The sequence below is a fragment of the Crassostrea angulata genome, chromosome 2 (genome assembly GCF_025612915.1).
Source record: "Crassostrea angulata isolate pt1a10 chromosome 2, ASM2561291v2, whole genome shotgun sequence".
Lineage (NCBI taxonomy): Eukaryota > Metazoa > Mollusca > Bivalvia > Ostreida > Ostreidae > Magallana > Magallana angulata.
In genome coordinates, this window is record NC_069112.1 from 73,554,407 (window position 1) to 73,568,642 (window position 14,236).

At 29.4% G+C, this 14,236-nt stretch overlaps 1 protein-coding gene across 2 annotated transcripts; it reads left to right on the forward strand.

The window, feature by feature from the left end:
• The first annotated feature begins 1,196 nt into the window (after window positions 1-1,196).
• LOC128172185 (uncharacterized) lies at window positions 1,197-9,290 on the forward strand. Of its 2 annotated transcripts, none has more exons than XM_052837968.1 (13): window positions 1,197-1,312; window positions 2,106-2,123; window positions 4,383-4,409; window positions 4,970-5,029; window positions 5,532-5,594; window positions 5,709-5,738; window positions 5,942-5,962; window positions 6,078-6,095; window positions 6,212-6,229; window positions 7,571-7,642; window positions 7,832-7,846; window positions 8,699-8,727; window positions 8,829-9,290. In XM_052837968.1, the coding sequence occupies exons 1-12, from the start codon at window positions 1,270-1,272 to the stop codon at window positions 8,710-8,712; spliced, it is 399 nt and encodes a 132-aa protein (XP_052693928.1). In that variant the 5' UTR covers window positions 1,197-1,269; the 3' UTR covers window positions 8,713-8,727; window positions 8,829-9,290. The 2 variants fall into 2 exon arrangements, with proteins under 2 accessions (XP_052693928.1, XP_052693929.1); XM_052837969.1 differs by having other exon boundaries at window positions 5,544-5,594.
• The last annotated feature ends 4,946 nt before the right edge of the window (window positions 9,291-14,236 follow it).

Sequence of the window (14,236 nt, forward strand, 5' to 3'; positions counted from 1 at the left end):
GACTTAGACAACGAGACATGATTTGACATGCAAAGATACTCTGCACGTTGTTTTATATAATGTTTTATATAGACACGAGCAGTGCAAACCGCTAACCTAGCGTCACCGTGCTGCAATCGAGGGAAGGGTAGACAACGTGACGCCCATTGGGCTTCGTTTCTCTTGAGCATTTCGGTTTACAAGAGATGTAAGCTGGATCTCAAATCACCAAGATGATTTACATGGCCCCACATGCTGTATCCTATCTTTACAAATTTGGCTTTGTTCCTCTTGAGCACTGCAGTCTACAAGAGATTTAAGCTGGATCTCAAATAATTAAGATGATTTACATAGTTGAACATGCTATATCCTATTTATACAACAACAAATGATGATTAAGCCCATCCAAATAGCGACAAAAAAAAACATTTTAAAATTAAGTCAATCTTCTTTACAGATGAACTATATCTTTGTGTATTTGTATCTTCCAAAATTTTGTACGCATTTAAATATTCAATATGAAAGTAAACCTATTAGATTAGTACAGTACAGTTGCAGTTCATATTTGGAGGCCATTTTAAGCACTTGCCTTAGTTAATTTAATCTTATTTTCTTTTATGAACAGATTGAGTATTTGATCTTTAAAGGTTAAAATGTAGAATTAAGATTTAGTTATCAGGGTTTAGAGGAGAAAAAGGAGGTTGGATGTATTTTGAGCAAAATTAAGTAAATTGTTTATATTTCAATGCTAATATTGCGTTATTCTATCAAAGACTTTATCAAATAATTATTCTCTTGAGGTTGCTTAAGTACCTTTTTTTAGTTTTTAAGAATTTTAGGGACAGTGATCATCGTACATATATTATGAGTATTAAATGTATAACATAAATATAAAGTATCTTTATCAACTCTTGTTGGATCTATATCGTCGATTTTACGGATTTTACGTCATATGAATTGAACCTACAGTTAAAGCTAAAAACTACCTTTATTTGGTAGATGTTTACTTTTATTGAAAACAACTATCATAGTTTTACGCAACGCGTCTAGAAGCCATTATCTGACATCTCACAAGCAGAATAACCATCAACATATCTATAAAACTCCATGTTAGTAGGTAATGGCAGCGAATTAGGAATAAATATTGCGCGCGCATTTTCTGCAACTGTTATTGGTCCTATTCAAGGCACATATAAATAAGCAAGTGTCTAAGTGAGCCAGTCCCCGCAGTAAGTGTGAGTCGTTTGTTTGTCTTTCTTTCCATCTTTCTGGAGCATATCTACGGACAGAATGGGGGTCTTAGTACGTCTACTTATCCTGAGCACAGTTGCAGGTAATTAACTCTAATAACTTATGTCAATAAATGAAAAATGAATATTAAAAAAATGAACTCTTTTAAAATAAGTTTTATGACAACTTATTTTAATAAATGAAAAATGAATATAAAAAAATAAACTCTATTAGAATTTGTTTTATGACAACTTATTTTAATAAATAAAAAATGAATATTAAAAAAATAAACTCTTTTAATAAAATTTGTTTTATGACAACTTATTTCAATAAATGAAAAATGAATATTAAAATAATAAACTCTTTTAAAATTAGTTTTATGACAACTTATTTCAATAAATGAAAAATGAATATTAAAAAAATAAATTTTGTTTTAAAGTTGTATGTAAGTTAAAACATTTGAGCTTATTTATTCAAAACCCTTATTGATTTCAAAAAATATATTTTTACATTAAGAATTTTATCAAATGCGTCATTTTGATAAAATTCATATATGACATCTTTTCGTTAGTTTTTATGTCATTTTTATGCATTCTACCTTTTTTGCAAGACGGAATTAATAGGAGTTATAAAGTTATCACGTATTTTTCTGGTTTTTTTTTTTATCAATTAACCTGTAGAAATACTTCATACAAATTATTTCAACAAATCTGATTTGGAGATTATCTTAACTACATAATTCCCTTTTGATAAAAAAAAACTTTCATTTTTTAAATCTTTATGCGTAAATCAGTAGATTTGTACTGTTAGTAGTATTCCAAATTTATATTTTCATTTATTGTCTGTTTTAATTCAAAAACTTTTAATAACTTATATTTTATAAATCTTTTTTTCAGCAATGGCATCTTCTATAGGTAAGAAATGAGCATTTTCCGAAACCATCTTATTTCATGGTGTGCATATGTTAATTGTAGCAGTTAAGGACATCTGTAGAACATACACAAAAGAGGTGCCCCAATCCTTGACAAATTCATGAGTTGGTATGTGTAATATGGTATAAACCTATTAGAGGAATAAACATATCTCAGTCGAATTGTTCCATTCAAAAGGTTTAAAAAAGGATACCTTCAAAAATTAAATATTTTATCGGAATGCCACGGAATATCGCTTGATTGATAAATATTTGCCAAAAACATTGTGTTGTCAAAAAAGTTAGGATATTTCCTAAGTCTTCGTATTTAATTCTGCAAAATGACTAAATCGGCATTAAAAATCCAACATTATACCAATTGTATATCTTTTGCATTCTATATTTATCGTCCCCGTAGAAAACTAAATGGTAGAACATTACTATAATCTTCGTATTAATCACATCGACTATAAAAGAAAAGCCAAATAAAAAAACCCAAATCCGTTAGAATTATTATTTCAAAACTATTGTTCATAGGAAAAATTATATAACGCCAATGTAAGACAATTCCCAGTTAGTTAATTCGTGGTTATCTCAATATCATCTTTATTGTTATTTTTTATATAAACATATTTTGTTTTCAAAATACAAGAGGAACAAGATCATAAAACATACTTAAAATTATACGGTATATGAACAAGCGTATGGGAACTTGATGATAAACTACTTGTAATATCATCTGGGTAATTATTATGCGTACAACTGTTTCCTGTTAGACATAACTGTAAACAAGGGAACGGGGCATAAATGACACGTATTTGAAGATAAACACACAAAAACACTGACCACCGCCAGGGGCCATCTTTTTTTTTTTGCTTCCTGCTATATGTGATATAAGAATTATAAAGAAACAGGGGACGTAACAATAAAAAAAAAGAATGACGTGGATTCCAGTTATCCGAGAAAATAAGCGACGTTAGAGAAAAGCAAAACCATGATCTAGGAACGTATGCGAAGTATATATGTCATTTATTAATTATTCGGTATATTTTTCCTTTGACATCATGATATATGTTTTTACATGTGATGATGGTAATAATAAAACAATAAAATGCTTTCTTCACTGATTCATGCGGAACCTGAAGATGGCGCCATTGCAGTTAAAAAATAGAACACCCACATTATGTATTTTTTGCTTGTCTTTTTCTCATCATTACTTAAAAATATTTTCATTTTCCGTGTGATACATATCTTTTTATGAAAGTATCACTTGATTTTATTTGGTACTTGTATGTTTTGTTTCATTTCATTGTACCTACATCTATCTAGTATGGCTCCCTTTAGTTCTTACGGGCACTCATAATTAATTCCTAGCTCTATTGAAACAGCCAGACTGATATCTACACGCCCGTTTATGGATTGGTTGAAACCTACAGCGACCTAAGAAAGATCACGGACTGCATGATTATGTCATACTAAGAGACGATTTGGCTTAATTTATTTTACTTACTTTTTATAATTAGTTTATTAAATTTTTGAAAGAAAGGTGTAAAATAAGTAATGAAATGATTTTTTGATGATCCATGCAGGTTATGAAGGTAGCGATCATTGAAGAAGAAAATACATAACCCGCGAAAGAAAAAAAAATACATTTTTATCGATATTTTTTTGTGTGACGTATTCTCCCTGGACATAAACGGTGACGCGGGTTCGAGTCATCAAAGACAAAACAAAGTATCCACTTATGAAAATAGAACATTTTTGTAAATAAAAGGAGTCATAAAACGTTCTCAGGCCTGTCTTCATAATGCACTGTCTCTTTTTTTAAAGCGTAAAATGTACTGAAATGAGCTATGGATGTCTGTTTGTATTTTATCTACGTCCACCGTTCCCTCGCCTTTGACTGCTATAAACTAGTTGGTTAGTGACTATTATTGTTCTCTTTAACTTCGTACATGGGAAAGAGGCATGGTTATTGCAGAAAATGTAGATCTGACATTCTATCGACATATTCACGTTTTACGCAACGTGTGAATAACCAATGATTGATTTACAGAGGGAACACCCTTTTATCGATATCAATCAGAAATATGTTTTACTTCATTTTTAGCGTTATCTGTGAATGTTTTTTAAAGAAAAATTTAGCACAAAATAATGTTAACATGTTTAAAAACTAATTTTAGATATAACTTCGCAAAAAAGGCCGCAATAAAAATACGATGACGATGTTTTATTTATATGATATATTTTGTTTCTGTTGCAGTTTTACGGGTGATGCCAAGATCCCAGTGTATGTATATTTTAACTCAAGAGATATAGAACATTATATCAATAGTGCCTGTTTGGCAGGTCAACAGGTAAAAAGACACACCCGAGAAAACCATTGACAATGGTTTTCGAAAGGTGTCAATTTCAACCGTTACCCTCCCAAACAGGCATTATTCATTTAATTATACTAAATGTCTTAATTTTTAAAAAGAACGTAACTGCTTTTATTATAATTTTTGTTAATTGAAGGAAATAGACTCCAATTCTATGGCGAATCGTACGCTCATAATTTACGCGCATGTAACAGTTATTTGTGTTACCTATTGCTAAGTGTGTTGCTAATGCTGAGGTTAATAGAACGGATAATAAACTGCGTCGTAACCAATCAGATTTCGGTATACAACATGAAAGTTTAATAATTTTATCGCATTTTTCATGGAAAATATTTAACAATTAGGAGCTATTATGGAATAGCATTTGATCAATAGCTTATTGAAACACAGTTTGGAAACTTTTCTTTCTGACTTAATTTGAATTCTTGAATATAGCCTCATATTAATTCAAACAATGTTTTTCTTCTAGCAAGGCGTATTTACTCCCAGAGGACACGTCCCCAGTTCAGCTTTGGATCTTTGTCATCAAGTAAGCTCCTTTGAACAAACTACTTCTGTTAATAGTTGTGATATTGCTTATCCTAAAGCAGTGACATTGATTAACCTTGGACAATGAATTTTTTTTCTTCCAATTTTTTCTTTAAGTTTAAAGTTTAAGTCTAATCTAGATATTTCCAGTTTGACATAAGGTTTTATGAATGCTATATTGCTTTGGCAAACAAAAGGAATCGCAAGAAAAGAAGTTAAAACAAATTCAGTCTTCTGAGATTTCCTCGTCAAGATAACCAAATACACAGTAATTAGAAAATGGTGCTTAAAAAAAAAGGAAAAAAAGATTATAATTCTTTAAATCTTTTTTTATAGATATTTTGATAACCTCATTACATACTAATCAAAAACTAACCTGCACAATTTTTTCTGTGTTGTCATGCACCAAGGCTTGCTTTAAAACAAACGCACGCTTTGCAATAACAGCCTCTGTGACGTCACTTACTAAACATTGTCCTGTTCGTCCTTGTTTCTAAATATAGTATATGATGCAGACACAGTCAACTTTGGTGGATCATCTTTTGGACTCCGAAACAGTATGGGATGTGAGTACTTTGCAAATTTTAAATGACATTTTTTTACCAATGATTTTAAATTATGTTTTACGCAAGACTATTTAAAAACCATTTAGTTTAGATGTTATTCTATTTGTTTTACAGCCTCCGGAGGAAGTGGCTACATAATGCTTGGTATGTACATGTTCTTCTATACATTTTATATTTATAAACATTTTCCTGCATGTCAATAGAATACAGAGTCTAAAGTCAATATTTATCCTTTTCTATTAATTTTCATGCAATAATTTTTGCAATAATTTCTTTAAAAATAATATCAATAGTCTGAAAAGTGATAATAAACCTTTTCTCATTTTATAATGTTTTGCTCATTATAGGTGGTGACAGTCCAGACACATGTAAGGTTTAATTGAGTTTTAATTAGACTTTTATCTGTACGCGCGTTTAAATAAAATCATATTTTTTCGATGTAAACTGAAATAACATGATTCTAAATGCATTTTTTTATTGTAGACAATCCATTTGATTTAGGTACGTTTAAAATTAAATCTTCCCTTTTTGAACCTTTTTATTATAGAGACAATAATCTTTTTTGCATTGATAATATATGCACAGGATTAAAGAAATACATATTTTACATTTTGTAGGGGACGCCCCAGATATATGTAAGTATCCTTTTCTTTAAGATAAATTTAATATTTGTAGTTTATATATAAAAGTTTATATTTTATTATATTAACAAATTAATAAAATTGACGATGAACACAATATAATGGATTAATGCAATTCGCTTCTTTACGGTAGCCGCAGTACTTTAATTTTCAGAGCAAATTGGCATAGTTTGATGTGATATGACGTAACGCTAATTGATAACGCTACGTCATTAATCTATATGAAATTGCTCTGCAGTACCACAGCTACCGTAGCTACCGTAAAGATGTCAATCAAACAAGTGAATAAATAGAAAAAAGGAAAATCAATTTTACTATATTTTGCATGTATCTGACCTAAATAAATGACGTGGTGCAACATATGAACATTATTTAAGACATGTTCTTGTTATATATCAAATTAAAGAAAAGAAACTATCCATATACTTTGAAAATTCTGCAAGACACCAAAAACAGTTATGTTATCTTCTCGGAAAGAAACATTTTATACCAGAAACAGTTGTATTGCCTTCCCGGAAAGAGATATATTTTACCGGAAACAGTTGAATTGCCTTTCCGGAAACAATTATAATATACCGGAAACATATATATATTGCCAACAATACACTGTTATTCACCTTTGCGAATAATAATTATGAAAACCATTTAATTATGGAAAATAGCCAGCAACTATACAAACATGAGCAGTTTAGCGATAATGAAAATGCAAAAACAATATCCACAATTCGTTCAATTACTTTTCATTATTTACTTATTTACTGATGAGAAAAATCGATTAAAACAATGTTTCTAATCAACAAAAGCGCCATTACGTGACACCCCCCCCCCAAAAAAAAAAAAAAAATAAAAAAAAAATAAAAAAATGAAACTCCCCAAAATCCCCAAAAATAAACAAAATACAATTTTTACCTTATTAAAGAAATTTCAGCCAGCCAAAATAATGAATAGCAACAGCGTTTACGTTTATGTGTATGAACATTATTATTGAAAATGATAAACACTGATTTGTATTCTGCAAATAAACAAAAAATTCAACTCGTGTTTAAAATAAATACGTTTTTAAACCATTTTATAAAGAAAGTTATAAAACGTAAATGACATGTTTTCTATACAATACCAAAATACATGTCCTTCGTTAACAGACAACCATCGAAAAGTTATGTTTCCCTCTGCCTTTAGTATCGGGCGACATAACGATTTCGGTATGTTGCCGTCGCAGCCATGTCATATTTCTATAGTATGAGATATTATGTCTTTTGCAGCTAACATAATTGATTACTTTAATTTGAATGAACTTATGATATTTGTTAATTTGATATTCATTATGAATTACAGACCCCATGATTGGAGGGTCAAGCTTCGGCTCGCGGGGGTCAGGTTTAGGAGGCTACCCGATGCATATGTTTGGTAAGTTCTTGTTTTTAACTCCTTGATTTTGTTAGCGTGTGTAAAGGCAACTAATCCGCACATAATTCTTATCACAACTATTGCACCTTAAACCATTTTAGTGTGAATTAGCCAAAAAAGTATGCATTACCAATCGAAATACATTTAGATTAACACATTTCTTATCATTTTGTTTTCATTTTATTACAGACCCCGATAACACATGTAAGTAAAAATCTTCTAAATAATTTAAAAAAAAAAAACCAACTGGTTCTTTTATTTCCATACGTGTTTGTATTAACTTCTGTGTCGAAATCGAAGTTTGTTACTGCACATGGTAAACCTCACAGTAGAATGCCATTAGATCTACTCTTTATATATATTTGTGCTCGATTAGTATTCTGATCAGTTTTAGTGTGAAATTTGTGGGGTAATAAAAAGTATCAATGTGCCCGATTTAGAATACCTGAGTATAAAAGCAATTTTCTTTGACCAAATTGCGTTCATTCTTTTTCTTTTATTAACCTGTTTATCTCCAACACTGATAAATATCGAGTGTATCAATATTAATAAGATATAGGGGAATGTGTCACGAACCGGTCATAAATCTACCATTTATTACATCTGTGGAAATGCATTACGGGAAATCGGCGGTTAGTAACACAGGTCCTCGCCTAAGAACAAAATTCTTGTTGACCCAATTAGACTGAATTCATACATACGACACAAGGGATTTATACCGTCCGATATAGCATGCGATAGCACGAAAGATGAAAACAGATTAATGTTTCCAATTTTTTTTTATCTTATGATTTGTTACAATTAATACCTTTTCATAAGGATTTATGCAACACAATGAATTACTCAGTTTCCTAAAAATGTGGAGATTTAACATTTGTTGTAAAGGGCATAGAACCAATACTAGTATGTGACCTGCTTTGTAGAAAAAAAAATGAATCGAAGAAAATTAAAGGGATTTTAAATATGCACCTCAGTTAATTAAGAACTTCTATGAACTTCTATGAATTTACCTTACAAGAGTCATGTATTGAACAAAAGACAATTCTTTTTTTTCAGACGTGTTTGCTTGAAAAAGTATGAATATGGTATGTAGGTGTATGCTTTACTATTTGAGATACCAATCAATTACCTTATAAATATTTTCATTTCATTTAACTACTATCTATTGATTTATTTTACATTTTAGAAATCACTGGAATGAAACAAACTACAAACCTTTTGGAAATTTTACCCATAATTCACTCAGCTGGACTGAAGTCGTACAACCATTTACCTTTTTTAATACTAACATGAGGGAATTATACTACAATTTTTCAATTAAAAATGTCTTGCCTTTATTTTGATACAATAAAAACATGTATTTTGTTAGTAATCATTACTCTTAAGAGCTACAAGACCCTTTTAATCAATGGTAAATCATATCTGAGAACACTTCAGTTTGATGACCAACTTTTTAAAATAAAAAATATACTCAACAACATAGATAAAGCTATTTCAAAATGTATTTTTCCTTCTGTTCTATGAAACAAAATTATTTTTTTTAAAAAGATAATCATTGTTTGTTGATTTGAAATGTGCTCGTTCGTGTCTTTTAATTTATTTTACGTATGTGAATGTTTTGTGAAGAATAAATCTTAACGTTTTAGGATCATTTGTTATTTTACGTTTTAAAGCAGCAAGAGAAGAACAAAGTTACAAAATAAGACAACTTCATTCAAGTCATAAAAAATGCGTGTAATTAGAGAAATCAGATGTTTTATACTCTGACTTGTAAATAATCAAATCTAATCAGATGTTTTATACACAGACTTATGAATCATCCAATCAAATCAGATGTTTTATACACTGACTTGTGAAGTATCCGATTTCTGCCATACCGTGGGTAGTTCTATTGATATACTAGTAGTAGGAATTCATATTCATTGTTGGCTGGATGAAGTGTTTGAAATTAAACATGAATTATGCAACATCAGTATAGGAGAAATATTGTTAAACAACTGAACATCCCAACATTTCTACAATTAATCAAGCAAGTTTAATAGCTGTGGGAGTTTTATGCTTTATTGACCTTTTCGAGACGAAATGTTCTGTCTTTGTTAAAACCTATTAACAAGTCAAAATTTTGAAACCAGAATATTTCTATTTTTCTGTACGAAATAACAGAAATATTTAAAAGTTAAATATCAGTTAATTTGTTAACCAACCAGCCTCAATATTTATTCAATGTTTTTGTTATTTTCTGACAATTTTTTTTCTAATCCGTGTCCTATTATTTTTTATGGAATGAATTCAATATTTATTTGTTTTATACGATATAAAATGGTTTGGAGCAGATTACGCTTTATAAACCGCGAAGCATTAGATATCGTATAAAACAAATAAATATTCAGTTCATTGCTTATAATTTACTATTTTTTACTCTTCGTTGTAGATAAAAACGATCAGTTGACCTTTAAAATGGTGTAAAATTGTACAAAATCTGTACAAAATTCAAACGTATCATCAGACGTATTGATACGTTTTTGACGTAGGCAACATTCTTTATACGATATAAAATAATTTTTAGCCAGCCAGAAAGCGCGTTACTGCCCGGATTGAATTATTACACAATACAACGAAAGTTCAATTCGTGCCTAATGAACAGCGTAACAGCATGAACAATGAACAGCATAGACAATACCATTTGTGACTTTATGCAATCTTTTTCTGAAGTACATGACGTTACATAAAGAATTTTTTCAAAAACATAACCTGCACTAAACGGGTATCAAAGAGCATCATTAATAAATGTGAGTCACATACATTGTCGAAGTAAGGACTAAAACACATTAAATGTCTTACCCGTATAAATATTTAGTTCCTAAAGACTAAATTTTTTTTCGGATTCTATCTTGCATACCCAGTTTCCTGCTCTTTCTCAAATCAAACAGCCCTTATAGAAAAAAGAAGAATCAGGTATCCACTGTTTTCAAAATGAATTTTATTTCAAAACCTAATTTGATATTTACCCATTTGTGAATTTTTTATTTAAAATTTCCATAAAAACATCTAATTAATGTAAGCTGGTCTTATTTATTTTTTAACTTTGTAATAAAGGAACAAAAGTTTATTTATGAAAATAATACAGATATATTGATAAAAAGTTCTCTGTGTCAGATATAGTGACACCATGTACAAGCAAATGTTTTAAACTGTTTCAACTTTATTTTTTTTACTCGTCAAATTGTAATGTAACAAAAGTTAACGAACATATCGTATAGGATATATACTGAGCTGGGATAATTTTGCGTGCTAAAAAGTATATATATGGCATAATGTAACAATTTTGAAAAAATACACACTTTTATTTAAGAAATGGCGTTATTGTTGGTCAAGTCAACGCAAAATACAAGTCAAAGAGAATTAATATCGTCTATATTAACACACTTTGCATTAACGCACAAAAATGGGGAGAGTTTAATACTTTCAAGCTTAAAACATAGTTATTCTTAATCTTGTTTTGCTCAGTGGGAAATGTCAAAGAGAGAATCTAACGAATTCAAATTAAAAGGGCATGTCGCAAAAAAATAGATCCTATACTTAAATTGTAAAATTCATAAACGGCTACATCCTTTAAAAGATAACTAAAAACTATACTAAATCATTGTTAGTGTTCACAGATACTTTAAATTAGTCAAATATTTAACAATGTTATAAGAACGTATGTATTATTATAGCGAGATAACACGTTTATAGTTGTCAAAACAGTTTCGATTTATATAGTGATGTCTTTGTCCCGAAATGAAAAAAAAAGATATTAAGATGGAATGTAACACGTCTATGTGTATTTTGTATCGAAATAAACAGTAAAATAAAGTGTATTTATGTTAGAAGTTTCTTTTCCAGTCTGACCACCTAACAGCGCAGTGCAACGGGTTAGAGAGTTTATTACAAATCCGTATGTCCTGAGTTCGAATCCCGCTGAGAGTTTTACAATTTTTACTTCTACAAATATTCTAAAAAGCTTTTTTTTGGTTAAATATTGTATTTTTTAAGTTGAATATTGTAAAGTTTAAAAAAAACTTTCAGCAGGTGAAAGTATTTCAATTATAATGTATGTTAATGCACATTAATATCGAGAGATGTCCCATACCACCTTAAAATAATAATGATGGTGAAAAAAAAACCAAATGCTAAAATTATTTATAATTATACGTTTGGAATTATTTGCTTGTGTTTATGATTAATTTGATTTTCAATCTCAAAATGTCATGCAAAGTCCATGGCTGTTATATATGACCAAGAAACATGGTCTATTTAAAAAAAAAATAAAGAATAAACAAAGTGATAACGATACATATGTTTTAATGATTACATTACATTTAAAAAAAAAATAAAAACATAAACATTATTATAGAATAATCATTAAAAAAATATTAATTTTTTTAAAATTGAAAAGCTTAAAGTTTTTTAATAGTATATTTCAAAATCTCCTTTATGCTTAGTAAAGCATAAAATATGATGTAGCTGTAACATTCGTATCTGATTTAAATAAATAAAATTTGTGCATTGCTATCTCCTAATCGAATCATATTTCCGTAGGATACGTCAGATTCTGAACTAGCTATCTGTATTTCTAGACACATATTACCGATTGCATAAATATTAATAAATGTTATATTAAGATCTATCAAAGTTGCCAATCTTTTTTTTTTTTTTAGAAAAATACATGCATTAATTGATTTTTGATTGAATGTCTAATAAAATATTTTTATGATACCTGTGTATTTGCATATGTTACCTGTATGTTTATTATACCGATGTTATAAACACCGTATCAAAGCATTCTATTCATTTTGGAGTAAATCAATATTCATGCTTTTCAAACATCAGACTTTAAAAAGTATGTATTTTGAAATAAGGAAACAAAATATATCATTTCTTCAGCTAATTGTGTTAATCAAAGAGGAATAACTCTTTTACAGATTAAATGGCTAAAAAAATGGTTAATAAAAACACATTCCATAAACATATATCGCGTTGTATATATCTTTTTATTGTTTAAACGGTTTTTTCTTTATAAGCAAAGATTATAGATTCCCGACGCAATGCAACCTGACATAATTATATATAAGATAGATTCTACTTTATACTAATTAAAGATAATGTTATTGATTCACTTATATTCACATCTACGTTTGGTTGTCAGAAAAAACATGTTTTGAAATTGAAATTTTTTTCAATAAGATTTTCAGATCTGTATAATTTATAGAATAGAAAAAGTTTGGACAGTATTTTAAATACAATTTTACTTGAGTAAGACAATTTGTTCATCCAATATTGCAAAAAAGCAATAATATTACTGGTGACACATATTTTTGTACGTTGACTAGCATTTTTTAAACATATTCAAAACTAATTATTGTTTAAGTGTTGTCACATGATTTTTTTTTATAACCAAGTCCTGTTTTAAACAACAAGTCAATAAGTTAGTAGTACGTTTTGTATAAAATGATTCTATGCAATTATATTACGATAAAATCACATAAGTATTTTTATATCACTTTTTATTGAACAATTTTTCGAGAAACTAATGCATAATACTGTTTTGGAAATGCAAATGGTATGTGTAAATAGCGTACTGGAGAAATATGGAAATTACTTTTTAATTACTGTTGGAGTGATGAGATCGATGCTCTATTTCCCAAAAACCGCTTATTTTAGTATGGGGTGGGGTTAACTTAAACGTTAATCAATTTTGATAGCCACAACAGTAAAACGCTCAAAATAAACACGTTTTCTCTTGTGATATTGCATAACATAGGTGGTGTGAAATAGATTGTACGCTGACCAGATATCATTTTTAGACCAATTACCTACGTTCATTGACTTTTTTTTTCTTTGTACTTTTGATGTTGACGTTGCATAAATTAATCAACAGAAACTGCATAACTGCAAGAACTTGCACTAGATGTTTCATTTATGAAACAATATAATGGTGTTTCTTCAGCAACATGTAACTGTTAGTCAAAATATACAACAGTTCCTTGATTGTTGACGATTCATCGATATTTTATAGCCGTACATCAGAAATTATGTTACATCGATGAAGACTGGTAAACGTTATGTAATTGAACGTCATGATTGGGGGTGTACATTAAAGTGTGAAGCGATATGTAATCGTTAACTAAAAAGATATGGTAAATCAACAGTTTACTTTAAACGATATGAATCTATTCCCAAGAGGATACGAAACATTGCCAGGTGACTGTTTAACGATATGTAACTGTACGTCAAAATTACGGTGCACTGAAGGGTGGCAGTTAACCGATATGAAACTGTTCGCTAAAATATGGCGATACAATGATTGAAGGTGATGAACTGAACTGTACAATAGAAAATACAAAGCATTTATAAGTGACGTTTCAACTATTTTTATTGTATGTTAATATATGGTTGTACATTGATAGGTGCCGACTAAAGAAGGTACAATTGTACGTATAATATGTTATGATGGCGGTTCATCGATTTGTGACGTTTCCGCTATTTATAACTGAACATGATATTTTACCGTGTGTCTTAATGTGATGGCTTACTGATATCAATCGTACATGT

Coding starts and splice junctions, on each gene's coding strand:
- LOC128172185 (XM_052837968.1), top strand. CDS start 1,270: ATGGGGGTCTTAGTACGTCTACTTATCCTGAGCACAGTTGCAG. Junction 4,410..4,969: donor GGTGATGCCAAGATCCCAGT/GTATGTATATTT, acceptor TTTTTCTTCTAG/CAAGGCGTATTTACTCCCAG. Junction 5,739..5,941: donor AAGTGGCTACATAATGCTTG/GTATGTACATGT, acceptor TGCTCATTATAG/GTGGTGACAGTCCAGACACA.